The sequence below is a fragment of the Triticum dicoccoides genome, chromosome 1B, assembly GCF_002162155.2.
Source record: "Triticum dicoccoides isolate Atlit2015 ecotype Zavitan chromosome 1B, WEW_v2.0, whole genome shotgun sequence".
NCBI classification, from domain to species: domain Eukaryota; kingdom Viridiplantae; phylum Streptophyta; class Magnoliopsida; order Poales; family Poaceae; genus Triticum; species Triticum dicoccoides.
This window is the reverse complement of record NC_041381.1, coordinates 667,390,023-667,403,623: the sequence shown is the minus strand read 5'-3', so window position 1 is coordinate 667,403,623 and position 13,601 is coordinate 667,390,023. Positions and strand designations below refer to the sequence as shown.

Here is a 13,601-nt window from a genome sequence, read left to right as displayed (position 1 = left end):
TATTTTGATGGTCAAATAGTTTTGTCTATGTATGTAGTAAAACAGGAAAAAAAACATAAGGAGAGGTTTATAGAGACACTGCATGTTCATCCTCATGTTCATCCTCTGCATGTTTCCACACAGCCCATCGTGTCATGCTGTGTCGATCGATGGATTTGATCTTGCAGGTTAATGTAGACCTTCAGCTGCTCAGGTAGGAGTCGTTCAACCTCATCATCGGGGTGAATTTCACCAAGAGCAACGAGTGGGCATGTGCTCTGTCTTAACTATCTACCATTAGCTCCTTTCCGTCAGATATAAGGCATCACCTAAACTTTACACTAACTTGAGTAGTTCTGAACTTTTCATGGGATGATCAATGAATATAGAGTATAGATGCTAGATGATCCTGACGTCTTCTAACCTGCTCATCATCGATACTGGGAGCATACTGGTGGTCGAAACTATGAATGATGGCGGCTTTTGGATCGGCAACTTCGTCGGGGGCCATATATGATGACTTTCTTTTGTGAATACGCAAAGATTGCGTATTTTTTTCATGGACAAAAGAAGTTAAAATGAGCACAAGGGTACACCACATGTCATGGACAATTATAGTTGCTGCAAATTTTGTCTTTGGTTATTGAATCAAATAAACTGTGTTCATGTCAAACATAATACTGAATGCATATAGTGTATAATTTTTTTAGGAAACTAGTTGAGCTGCCGTACGTTGTGAAAACTAAACACATACTACTAAAAATTGTTTCTATAATTTTCGCTGTAGAGCATGTTAAAATATAACAATACTTCAGATGGTGGAAAGATGTATCAATTGAAATAAAACGTCCAGCTATAGTGTTATTTCAAATAGGTTTACAATATATTCAGGAACCACATATTGATCTAGCCGCACTACACTAGTTATCGCACAATACTAATGATGTGATGCAATAGTAGAACTTTGCAATTTATTTTCTACGTGGGTATAATTATAGTCTTACAGTATGCATTCATTTCTTAGAGTCTATATACTGACTAGACTCCGAGAATAGGTACGCGAAGGACAGGGCGCAGCGGGAGCTGGTCCGTCCGCCGTGCGGTGAGGCCGAACGTCTCTGTCATGTCAAGCTCCGCCGAGCCTGGCCCTGGTGGCTTCCAGTCAAAGTGGAAGAGCATGCTTGCAAGCGGGAGCTCGACGCCGGCGAGGCCAAACGCCATCCCAGGGCACATCCTGCGGCCGGCGCCAAACGGCAAGAACGCAAAGTCACCACCCCCAAAATCTGCCTTTGCTGCTTCTTCCTCGAACCGTTCCGGCCGAAACTCCTCAGGCGCGTCGGGCCAATAGCGCTCATCGCGGCCTAGAGACCAAGCATTGACCAACACCTGCGTGCCCCGCTGCACGTCGTATCCCTGCACTTGGCACGGTTCCTGGCACTCGCGAAACAACAACGGCAGGGGCGGGTGCAGCCGCAGCGTCTCTCGGATGACCAAGCGTAGGTATGGGAGCTCGCTTAGGGCGTGCTCGGCCACGGTTCCACTAGCATGGAAGGCTTGTCGCACCTCAGTTGTCGCCTTCTGCATGGCCACCGGGTTGTTGATAAGCTCTGATATGGCCCACTCAATTGTCGTAGTTGTTGTTTCACTGCCCGCGGAGAATACGTCCTGTCCATAAAACATGAGATTTTTAGATGAATAATGACCCACATGAGATAACATGCGTTTTAGGATAGGGTGTGGCTAGGTCTCAGTCGACTGAGACTTCGCAAAGTCTCAATCAAGTGACACATAGTGTATAAAAGGAAAAGAAATAAAAAAACAAAAAACTTTACACGAATCTGCATGAAAAATCAAAGGAATATAACATCGACTGAGACTTCGCGAAGTCTCAGTCGACTGAGATTTAGCAGCACCGTTTAGGATAACTCTGTCCACTTTAACTTAGCAAGCAGTGTTAGCTTACGGAGATGTTTTTATGCATTGCCTATAGTGTTTCAATATAATAAATGTGCAAATAAGACCGCTATGCGAAGAGAATACTGTACGTACCAAGATGATGGCTTTGACGGCGTCCATGTGGATGGGAAACTTGAGACCACCCTCCTTCTGGATCTTGAGCAGCACGTCGAGCAGGTCCTCGGCGTGGCCTCCGCCGCCGTCCATCCTCTCCAGGTGCTCCTCAACGATGCCGTCGAGCATGGTGTACAGGGTGTGGCGGCACTCCTCGGCTCCACTGAACCACGCGGCGATCCGGGACGATGGCCACATGTCGGCCAGGTTGAACCCTGACGCGAGCTGCACGATGCGATCGAGCTCCCGGAGGAACGCGTCGCGCTCCTTGCACCGGTCGCCTATCACGGCGCGCGCCGTGCTGTCCGTCACGAGCGTGGACAGCACACCGCGCATCTCCACGGGGCGCGTCGCCGCCGCAGCCTCACCGACGACGCGGAGAGCTGTGGCGACCTCCTCCTCACGGATGGCGCGGAACGAGAGGACGCGGCGCGCGGTGAAGAGCTCGGACACGGCGATCTTCCGGAGCTGGCGCCAGTACTCCCCGTAGGGCGCGAAGACGATGTCCTGGCCGCCGTAGGAGAGCACGCGCATGGTGGTGCTCAGCGGCCGCGTCGCGAACATGGTGTCGTGATTCTTCATCACCTCGCGCGCGCCCTCCCGGGAGGACACCACCAGCGTGGGAACCTGGCCGAGCTTCAGCATCACGGCCGGCCCGTAGCGCCGCGCCAGGTCGCGCATCGCGCGGTGAGGGAGCTGCCCGGCCAGGACGAGGTGGTGCAGGCTGCCGATCACCAGCAGCTGCCACGGCCCGGGCGCCATGCGCAGGCCATCGCCACGCGCCCCCCAGCGCCGGCGGCCCGCAATCACGATGAGCAGCGACACGAGAGCTACGGCGAGGCAGGCCGTGATGTAGGCGTCCTCCATTTGAGCTCTCTCCGGTGATCCTTCCTTCCACTAGATGTATGTTTGCAAGTTGTGAGTGGCTCAATCCGATCTCAACTGAAATTTATAGGATCACAACCTCGGCGTGGTGGGGTTCAAGATAGGACTGCATGGTCAAGGGTCAACATTTAACGGCTCTTTTCCAGCCACGGTGACGCCATCACTAGACACGGGTCGGCCATTTAGACATCTTGACGGAAAATTTCCACGTGCATGGGCGGTACGTACATGCATGCTTGACTTGTACACTGAAGGTGCCCAAGAAATTTCAAGCTTTATGGTGATATGTACGTCGGCACGTACGACGGTACGAGGCCTGAATCAGGTGCATGCATGCATGTATGCAACATGGGCCGGATAGAGCCAAGTCTACCGTCTCCAGCACGCCTCACCTGACCAGAACCAAATATCTTCCCGCAGCAAGTGCCTGCGTATCACCGCAAAAACCAAGTCTAGCGTCTCCAGCACGCCTCACCTGACCAGAAGCAAAAATCTTCCCACCACCATTGTTGACCGAGAACAAAGCGAAGCTCCAATGAAGCATATCAACTGTGTGGTCTGGTACAAAGTAGAAGCTGCTCCTCTGGTCCTGCGATCGATTATTTTGGCAAAGGCAGGGGTGCAATGGTTCGTTCGCTGGAAAAAACGCCTCCCACGACGAACCCCTCTGCCTGTACGACAAAACACGTGTCCTTGAGTTGGGACAAAAAAGTCCCAATTTTTAGGATAAAATGCCGTTATGTTCAACAAGATGTGCCTTGAAAAAATAATTAAAAATTACATGCCATATGAATACAAAAACAACCAAGATAGTAGGGTGGAGTGAGATGACGACACGGGCGACACGGGTCGGTTCGGGCGACACAGGCGAGGCGGACCCCCCTGATCGCAGGTGGGCGGCGCACCTCGTCTCCGACCTCGCGACGCCGGCGCTGCTGCTCTTCCGACGAGGCATACTCCTTCAGCGGGGCGGCTCGTCATGGCTGGCGCTATTGGACGACCGTGGCATGCGGGTTGACGCGGTGCGGGTACACGATAAGGGGGGAGTACAGGAAGGTACGCAAATCAGATTCCCTTGTCACGTGGTTTTGATGGGCAAGGCGCTGGGGATTGGGGCGGAGGCGCGGCGCGATGCGAGAATCGAGGTAAAGGAGGAGCAGAAGCGTCGGGAATGGCGGGGGATTAAAGCCGCGGCGCGGCGCGGTGCGGCTATCCCTTCCCCATTCGACGAGATCCATTCCCCCCCCACACCACAAACATGTGCTCCAGTTCGAGAGATCCATGGCGCCCTGGAAGCCGAGACTCGACGCAAGGGCAAGGGAGATAGCCAACGGAGACGATGCGAAGCTAGAGAAGCTGATGGAGACCATCTCCTGGTTCGCAGAGGAGAGGGGTCTGAAAGAGGCGGCGGGGATGGCGTACAGACGGCTCACGGAGGCAGAGGATTGGCGCCTCACGCCGACGGGTGAGCCCGTGGGCGCGCAGGATGTTGCTCTGGGCGATGGAGGAGTCGGAATCCGACGCCCCCAAGCAGGAGATGAAGTACAGAGCGTTTCGATCCCGCCGCCGCAAGCCTGCGGGTCCGTCGGTGTTCAGCGTCGGAGCAGTGATGGGCCTCCCGGTGCCGGATCCTGCGGCGGTGAAGGAGGAGGCGTTGGGGGATCCGGTGATCATTGATACAGAGGAGGGAGTGAAGCCTGGTGCGAGGAAGAAGAAGGCGAGGTGGCCGCTGGTGATAAGGCGATCCCCGCGCTTTCCTCGTCGGTCGCCGCGTCTGCTCAGCCTCGCCCGTCGCGCGCGGGGATAGGAGCCTCGTGATAATCCACAAGTATAGGTGATCAATTGTAGCCTCTTTCGATAAGTAAGAGTGTCGAACCCAAGGAGGATCTAATGGTAGAACAAATATTCCCTCAAATTCTATCGACCACCGATACAACTCTACGCACGCTTGACGTTCGCTTTACCTAGAACAAGTATAAAACTAGAAGTACTTTGTAGGTGTTGTTTGATAGATTGCAAGATAAAAAGAGCACGTAAATATAAACTAGGGGATGTTTAGATAAAGAAGCAATAAAGTAAATATAGCAAGTGTGGAAAAGTGGTGGTAGGAGTTGTGAAAGTGTCCCTAACCAATTGACTACTTTACTAGACCGATAGCAAGTTTTATGTGGGAGAGGCATAAGCTAACATACTTTCTCTTCTTGGATCATATGCATTTATGGTTGGAACTCTAGCAAGCATCTGCAACTACTAAAGATCATTAAGGTAAAACCCAACCATAGCATTAAAGTATCAAGTCCCCTTTATCCCATACGCCACAACCCCCTTACTCGGGTTTATGCTTCTGTCACTCAAGCAAACCCCAATAAGAGAATCATGTACGTATTGCAACACCCTATAGCGGGAACCCCTCACGCTTGCGCGACACGGAGAGCACCATAGGACAACAACATAACCACACGCAAATTAAACCAATCATAGCAATTCACCAATTACCGTAGGACAACGAAAATCTACTCAGACATCATAGGATGACAACACATCATTGGATAATAATATGAAGCATAAAGCACCATCTTCAAGTAGAGGGTATAGCAGGTTGCAGGAGAGTGGACCGCTGAATATAGAGGGGGGAAGGTGATGGAGATGTTGGTGAAGATGATGAAGGTGTTGGTGTAGATCGCGGTGATGATGATGGTCCCTGGCGGTGTTCCGGCGCCACAGGAAGCGAGGGGGAGTGAGCCCCCCTTCTTCTTCTTCTTACTTGACCTTCTCCCTATATGGGAGAAGGTTTTCCCCTATGGTCCATGGCCTCCATGGCATGGGAGGGGCGAGAGCCCCTTCGAGATTGGACCTGTCTCTCTGTCTCTCTCTGTTTTTGCACTCCTGATTCTACCCTTTCACTATTTTTTATATTCCCAGAGATCCGTAACTCCGATTGGGTTGTCCTTTGGACACGATTTCTATCCGGATATTGGCTTTCTTGCAGCGAAAGAAGGGCACCAACCGCCTTACGGAGTGGCCACGAGGGTCAGGGGCGCGCCCCCTGCCTCGTGGGCCACTCGAGCATCGTCTCGCGTTGATTCTTCTTCCCAAAAATCATAAATATTCCAAAAAAAAATCTCCGTCTGTTTTTATTCCGTTTGGACTCCGTTTGATATGAGTTTTCTGTGAAACATAAAACATGCAACAAACATGAACTGACACCGGGCACTGGATCCATATGTTAGTCCCAAAAATAGTATAAGAAGTTGCCAAAAGTATATGAAAGTTGAATAATATTGGCATGGAGCAATCAAAAATTATAGATACGACGGAGACGTATCAGCATCCCCAAGATTAATTCCTGCTCGTCCTCGAGTAGGTAAATGATAAAAAAGATAATTTTTGATGTGGAATGCTACCTAGCATAATCCTGATCATATATCTAATCATGACATGAATATTAAGACACGAGTGATTCAAGGCAATAGTCTATTATTTGACATAAAAACAATAATAATTCGGGCATCCTAACAAGCAATCATGTCTTTCAAAATATCAATGCTAAAGAACGCTATCCCTAGAAAATCATATAGTCTTGTATGCTCCCTTTTCTTAACACAAGGTACCCCTCATGCTCATCTCGGTGTCAGCCAAGCAATTGGTTCATACTTTTTAACGCGCTTCAGCTTTTTCAACCCTCACCCTATACATGAGCGCAAGCCATGGATAGAGCACTATAGATGGATAGAGTACGATGGTGGAGGTTGTGTGGAGAAGACAAAAAGGGAGAAAGTCTCACATCGACGCGGCTAATCAACGGGCTATGGAGATGCCCATCAATTGATGTCAATGCGAGGAGTAGGGATTGCCATCCAACGGATGCACTAGAGCTATAAGTGTATGAAAGCTTAAACTGAAAATTAAGTGGGTGTGCATCCAACTTGCTTGCTCATGAAGACCTTGGGCATTTGAGGAAGCCCATCATCGGAATATACAAGCCAAGTTGTATAATGAAAATTCCCACTAGTATATGAAAGTGATAACTCAAGAGACTCTCTATATGAAGAACATGGTGCTATTTGAAGCACAAGTGTGGTAAAAGGATAGTAACATTGCCCCTTCTCTCTTTTTCTCTCATTTTTTATTTTCTCTTTTTTTTATATTTTTTGGTGGGCTTCTTTGGCCTCTTTTTTATCTGGGCTTCTTTGGCCTCTTTTATTTTTCATAAAGTCCGGAGTCTCATACCGACTTGTGGGGGAATCATAGTCTCCATCATCCTTTCCTCATTGGGGCAATGCTCTAATAATGATGATCATCACACTTTTATTTACTTACAACTCAATATTACAACTCGATATCTAGAACAAAGATATGACTCTATATGAATGCCTCCGGCGATGTACCGGGGTGTGCAATGATCTAGCATAGCAATGACATCAAAAAACGGACAAGCCATGAAAAGATCATGCTAGCTATCTTAGGATCATGCAAAGCAATATGACAATGAATGCTCAAGTCATGTGTATGATGATGATGAAAGTTGCATGGCAATATATCTCGGAATGGCTATGGAAATTCCATAATAGGTAGGTATGGTGGCTGCTTTGAGGAAGATATAAGGAGGCTTATGTGTGATAGAGCGTATCGTATCACGGGGTTTGAATGCACCGGCGAAGTTCACACCAACTCTTGAGGTGAGAAAGGGCAATGCACGGTACCGAAGAGGCTAGGAATGATGGAAGGGTAAGAGTGTGTATAATCCATGGACTCACATTAGTCATAAAGAACTCATATACTTATTGCAAAAGTTTATTAGCCCTTGAAGCAAAGTACTACTACGCATGCTCCTAGGGGGGAGGTTGGTAGGAGTTAACCATCGCGCGCCCCTGACCTTCACGCAAAGATAAACAATCAAAATACAATATGCGCCAATTTGGTTACATAGTTAGGAGACCATACGTGCATGCTTCGGGAATCACAAACCTTAACACCAATATCCTTAATAAACACAACCGTCTACTAGAACCTCCCACGTATTATCATCTCTATATCGCAAAACTATTGCAAGGAATCAAACATATCATATTCAGTGATCTACAAGTTTTATGTAGGATTTTATGACTAACCATGTGAATGACCAATTCCTGCCATCTCTCTAAATAGATATAAGTGAAGCAAGAAAGTTTAATTCTTTCTACAAAAGATACGCCCACGCTCTAACAAATATTAGTGAAGCAAAAGAGCATTCCACAAATAACGGTTTTCTATGTGAAGAGAAACAGGCAATTCAAACTTCAAATGATATAAGTGAAGCACATGAAGCATTCTATAATGCCATACTCAAAAGATATAAGTGAAGTGCAATGAGCATTCTATAAATCAACCATGGACTATGTCATACCAGCATGGTGCATAAAAGAAAAGTGAAAACTAAATGCAAAATACGCTCCAAGATTTGCACATATCGCATGAACGAAACGAATCTGAAAACATACTGATACTTGTTGAAGAAAGAGGGGATGCCTTCCGGGGCATCCCCAAGCTTAGACGCTTGAGTCTCCTTGAATATTTACTTGGGGTGCCTTGGGCATCCCCAAGCTTGAGCTCTTTCCTCTCCTCCTTTTCCTCATATAGAGACCTTCTCGATCAAACACTTCATCCACACAAAACTTCAACAGAAAACTCGGTAAGATCCGTTAGTATAATAAAGCAAATCACAACTCTAAGTACTGTTGCAAACCAATTCATATTTTGTTTTTTCATTAGCTCTACTGTAATATAGCTTTTCCATGGCTTAATCCATTGACAGAAATTGATAGTATCATCAAAACAAGTAAACTATGCATCAAAAACAGAATCTGTCAAAAACAGAACAGTCTGTAGCAATCTGAACATTCACCATACTACTGGTACCCCAAACATTCTACCAAAATTAGGAAAAAAAATGTATAGAAAGACAATGCAAAAAGAATCAGAACCGTTTGACGTTGCAGTTAAAAATGTAAAATCGCGCACTACAGCCAAAGTTTCTGTCCTGCACCGCACAAACCAACAAGCATTGTAAACATCCTAAAGGCAAACCTTGGCACATTATTTTTATAATACAATGGAATTATACAATGGGATAATTATTTTTGATGAAAAGTTTCTGTAATTAAGATTCACAAAGTTTCCGTGAGCATGAACAAAGTTTAAGGAGCTCCCCCACTTCAACAATTAATGTTTGTCTTTCTCACTTTCACTTTCCTTTTTGAAAAGTTTTGGGTTCCCCTCTTTATTTTTTTGTTTTTAAACTTTATGAAAGAACTCAAAAGAACAAATGACTCTCTAAAACTTCCAGGTTGTCTCCCCGGCAGCGCTTTCTTTAAAGTCATTAAGCTAGGCAAATAGTGCTCAAGTAATGGATCCACCCGGATCCCAAGGTATAACAAAGCCAATTTTAATTAACAATGATTTGTAATTTAGTAGTGAGGACAAAGTAACATATATCATGCAACAACGAAGTCTAACTCTCTTACTATGTATCGACATGTCATAAAAGAACAATTCATGCACACCAAGCAAAGGCCAATGCATAGTATAAGCAGTTTCTTGCAATTTTATCATATTGGAAACATAGAGAGGTGGAGATATAGTTCCTGTTGGGGATATAACTATTAGGTATAACCCGCCCGGGAGGGGCCTCTTGATAACCCACAAGTGTAGGGGATCGCAACAGTTTTCGATCAGTAAGAGTGTCGAACTCAACGAGGAGCTAAAGGTAGAATAAATATTCCCTCAAGTTCTATCGATCACCGATACAACTCTACGCACGCTTGACGTTCGCTTTACCTAGAACAAGTATGAAACTAGAAGTACTTTGTAGGTGCTGTTGGATAAGTTTGCAAGATAATAAAGAACACGTAAATATAAACTAGGGGCTATTTAGATAAAGATGCAATAAAGTAAATATAGCGAGTGTGGAAAAGTGGTGGTAGGAGTTGTGGAATTGTCCTAAGCAATTGACTATGTTACTAGACCGATAGCAAGTTTTATGTGGGAGAGGCATAAGCTAACATACTTTCTCTTCTTGGATCATATGCACTTATGATTGGAACTCTAGCAAGCATCTGCAACTACTAAAGATCATTAAGGTAAAACCCAACCATAGCATTAAAGTATCAAGTCCCCTTTATCCCATATGCCACAACCCCCTTACTCGGGTTTATGCTTCTGTCACTCAAGCAAACCCCAATAAGAGAATCATGAACGTATTGCAACACCCTATAGCGGGAATCCCTCATGCTTGCGCGACACGGAGATCACCATAGGACAGCAACATAACCACACGCAAATTAAACCAATCATAGCAATTCACCAATTACCGATAGGACAACGAAAATCTACTCAGACATCATAGGATGGCAACACATCATCTGATAATAATATGAAGCATAAAGCACCATCTTCAAGTAGAGGGTATAGCAGGTTGCAGGAGAGTGGACCGCTGAATATAGAGGGGGGAAGGTGATGGAGATGTTGGTGAAGATGATGAAGGTGTTGGTGTAGATCGCGGTGATGATGATGGCCCCCGGCGGCGTTCCGGCGCCACAGGAAGCGAGGGGGAGTGATCCCCCCTTATTCTTCTTCTTCCTTGACCTTCTCCCTATATGGGAGAAGGTTTACCCCTATGGTCCATGGCCTCCATGGCATGGGAGGGGCAAGAGCCCCTCCGAGATTGGATGTGTCTCTCTGTCTCTCTCTGTTTCTGCGCTCCTGATTCTACCCTTTCACTATTTTTTATATTCCCGGAGATTCGTAACTCCGATTGGGTTGTCCTTTGGACACGATTTCTATACGGATATTGGCTTTCTTGCAGCGAAAGAAGGGCACCAACCGCCTTACGGAGTGGCCACGAGGGTCAGGGGCGCGCCCCCTGCCTCGTGGGCCACTCGAGCATCATCTCGCGTTGATTCTTCTTCCCAAAAATCATAAATATTCCAAAAAAATCTCCGTCTATTTTTATTCCGTTTGGACTCCGTTTGATATGAGTTTTCTGCGAAACATAAAACATGCAACAAACATGAACTGACACTGGGCACTGGATTGATATGTTAGTCCCAAAAATAGTATAAAAAGTTGCCAAAAGTATATGAAAGTTGAATAATATTGGCATGGAACAATCAAAAATTATAGATACGACGGAGACGTATCAGCATCCCCAAGCTTAATTCCTGCTCGTCCTCGAGTAGGTAAATGATAAAAAAGATAACTTTTGATGTGGAATGCTACCTAGCATAATCCTGATCATATATCTAATCATGACATGAATATTAAGACACGAGTGATTCAAGGCAATAGTCTATTATTTGACATAAAAACAATAATAATTCGGGCATCCCAACAAGCAATCATGTCTTTCAAAATATCAATGCTAAAGAACGCTATCCCTAGAAAATCATATAGTCTTGTATGCTCCCTTTTCTTAACACAAGGTACCCCTCATGCTCATCTCGGTGTCAGCCAAGCAATTGGTTCATACTTTTTAACGCGCTTCAGCTTTTTCAACCCTCACCCTATACATGAGCGCAAGCCATGGATAGAGCACTATAGATGGAATAGAGTACGATGGTGGAGGTTGTGTGGAGAAGACAAAAAGGGAGAAAGTCTCACATCGACGCGGCTAATCAACGGGCTATGGAGATGCCCATCAATTGATGTCAATGCGAGGAGTAGGGATTGCCATGCAATGATGCACTAGAGCTATAAGTGTATGAAAGCTCAAACTGAAAACTAAGTGGGTGTGCATCCAACTTGCTTGCTCATGAAGACCTTGGGCATTTGAGGAAGCCCATCATCGGAATATACAAGCCAAGTTGTATAATGAAAATTCCCACTAGTATATGAAAGTGATAACTCAAGAGACTCTCTATATGAAGAACATGGTGCTATTTGAAGCACAAGTGTGGTAAAAGGATAGTAACATTGCCCCTTCTCTCTTTTTCTCTCATTTTTTTATTTTCTCTTTTTTTTTATATTTTTTGGTGGGCTTCTTTGGCCTCTTTTTTATCTGGGCTTCTTTGGCCTCTTTTATTTTTCATAAAGTCCGGAGTCTCATACCGACTTGTGGGGGAATCATAGTCTCCATCATCCTTTCCTCACTGGGGCAATGCTCTAATAATGATGATCATCACACTTTTATTTACTTACAACTCAATATTACAACTCTATATCTAGAACAAAGATATGACTCTATATGAATGCCTCCGGCGGTGTACCGGGGTGTGCAATGATCTAGCGTAGCAATGACATCGAAAAACGGACAAGCCATGAAAAGATCATGCTAGCTATCTTAGGATCATGCAAAGCAATATGACAATGAATGCTCAAGTCATGTATATGATGATGATGAAAGTTGCATGGCAATATATCTCGGAATGGCTATGGAAATTCCATAATAGGTAGGTATGGTGGCTGCTTTGAGGAAGATATAAGGAGGCTTATGTGCGATAGAGCGTATCATATCACGGGGTTTGAATGCACCGACGAAGTTCACACCAACTCTTGAGGTGAGAAAGGGCAATGCACGGTACCGAAGAGGCTAGGAATGATGGAAGGGTAAGAGTGTGTATAATCCATGGACTCACATTAGTCATAAAGAACTCATATACTTATTGCAAAAGTTTATTAGCCCTCGAAGCAAAGTACTACTACACATGCTCCTAGGGGGGAGGTTGGTAGGAGTTAACCATCGCGCGCCCCTGACCTTCACGCAAAGATAAACAATCAAAATACAATATGCGCCAATTTGGTTACATAGTTAGGAGACCATACGTGCATGCTTCGGGAATCACAAACCTTAACACCAATATCCTTAATAAACACAACCGTCTACTAGAACCTCCCACATATTATCATCTCTATATCGCAAAACTATTGCAAGGAATCAAACATATCATATTCAGTGATCTACAAGTTTTATGTAGGATTTTATGACTAACCATGTGAATGACCAATTCCTGGCATCTCTCTAAATAGATATAAGTGAAGCAAGAAAGTTTAATTCTTTCTACAAAAGATACGCCCATGCTCTAACAAATATTAGTGAAGCAAAAGAGCATTCTACAAATAACGGTTTTCTATGTGAAGAGAAACATGCAATCCAAACTTCAAATGATATAAGTGAAGCACATGAAGCATTCTATAAAGCCATACTCAAAAGATATAAGTGAAGTGCAATGAGCATTCTATAAATCAACCATGGACTATGTCATACCAGCATGGTGCATAAAAGAAAAGTGAAAACTAAATGCAAAAGACGCTCCAAGATTTGCACATATCGCATGAACGAAACGAATCCGAAAACATACTGATACTTGTTGAAGAAAGAGGGGATGCCTTCCGGGGCATCACCAAGCTTAGACGCTTGAGTCTCCTTGAATATTTACTTGGGGTGCCTTGGGCATCCCCAAGCTTGAGCTCTTGCCTCTCCTCCTTTTCCTCATATCGAGACCTTCTCGATCAAACACTTCATCCACACAAAACTTCAACTGAAAACTCGGCAAGATTCGTTAGTATAATAAAGCAAATCACAACTCTAAGTACTGTTGCAAACCAATTCATATTTTTGTTTTTTCATTATGTCTACTTTAATATACTTTTCCATGGCTTAATCCACTGACAGAAATTGATAGTATCATCAA

The 13,601-nt window shown here is 45.1% G+C and overlaps 1 protein-coding gene across 1 annotated transcript; it reads right to left on the bottom strand.

Moving 5' to 3' along the window:
• Positions 1-839: 839 nt before the first annotated feature.
• Positions 840-2,916, bottom strand: LOC119311886 (zealexin A1 synthase-like). Its single transcript, XM_037587603.1, has 2 exons — positions 2,029-2,916; positions 840-1,644 (listed from the first exon to the last, which is right to left on the bottom strand). The coding sequence occupies exons 1-2, from the start codon at positions 2,914-2,916 to the stop codon at positions 1,018-1,020; spliced, it is 1,515 nt and encodes a 504-aa protein (XP_037443500.1). The 3' UTR covers positions 840-1,017.
• Positions 2,917-13,601: the final 10,685 nt, after the last annotated feature.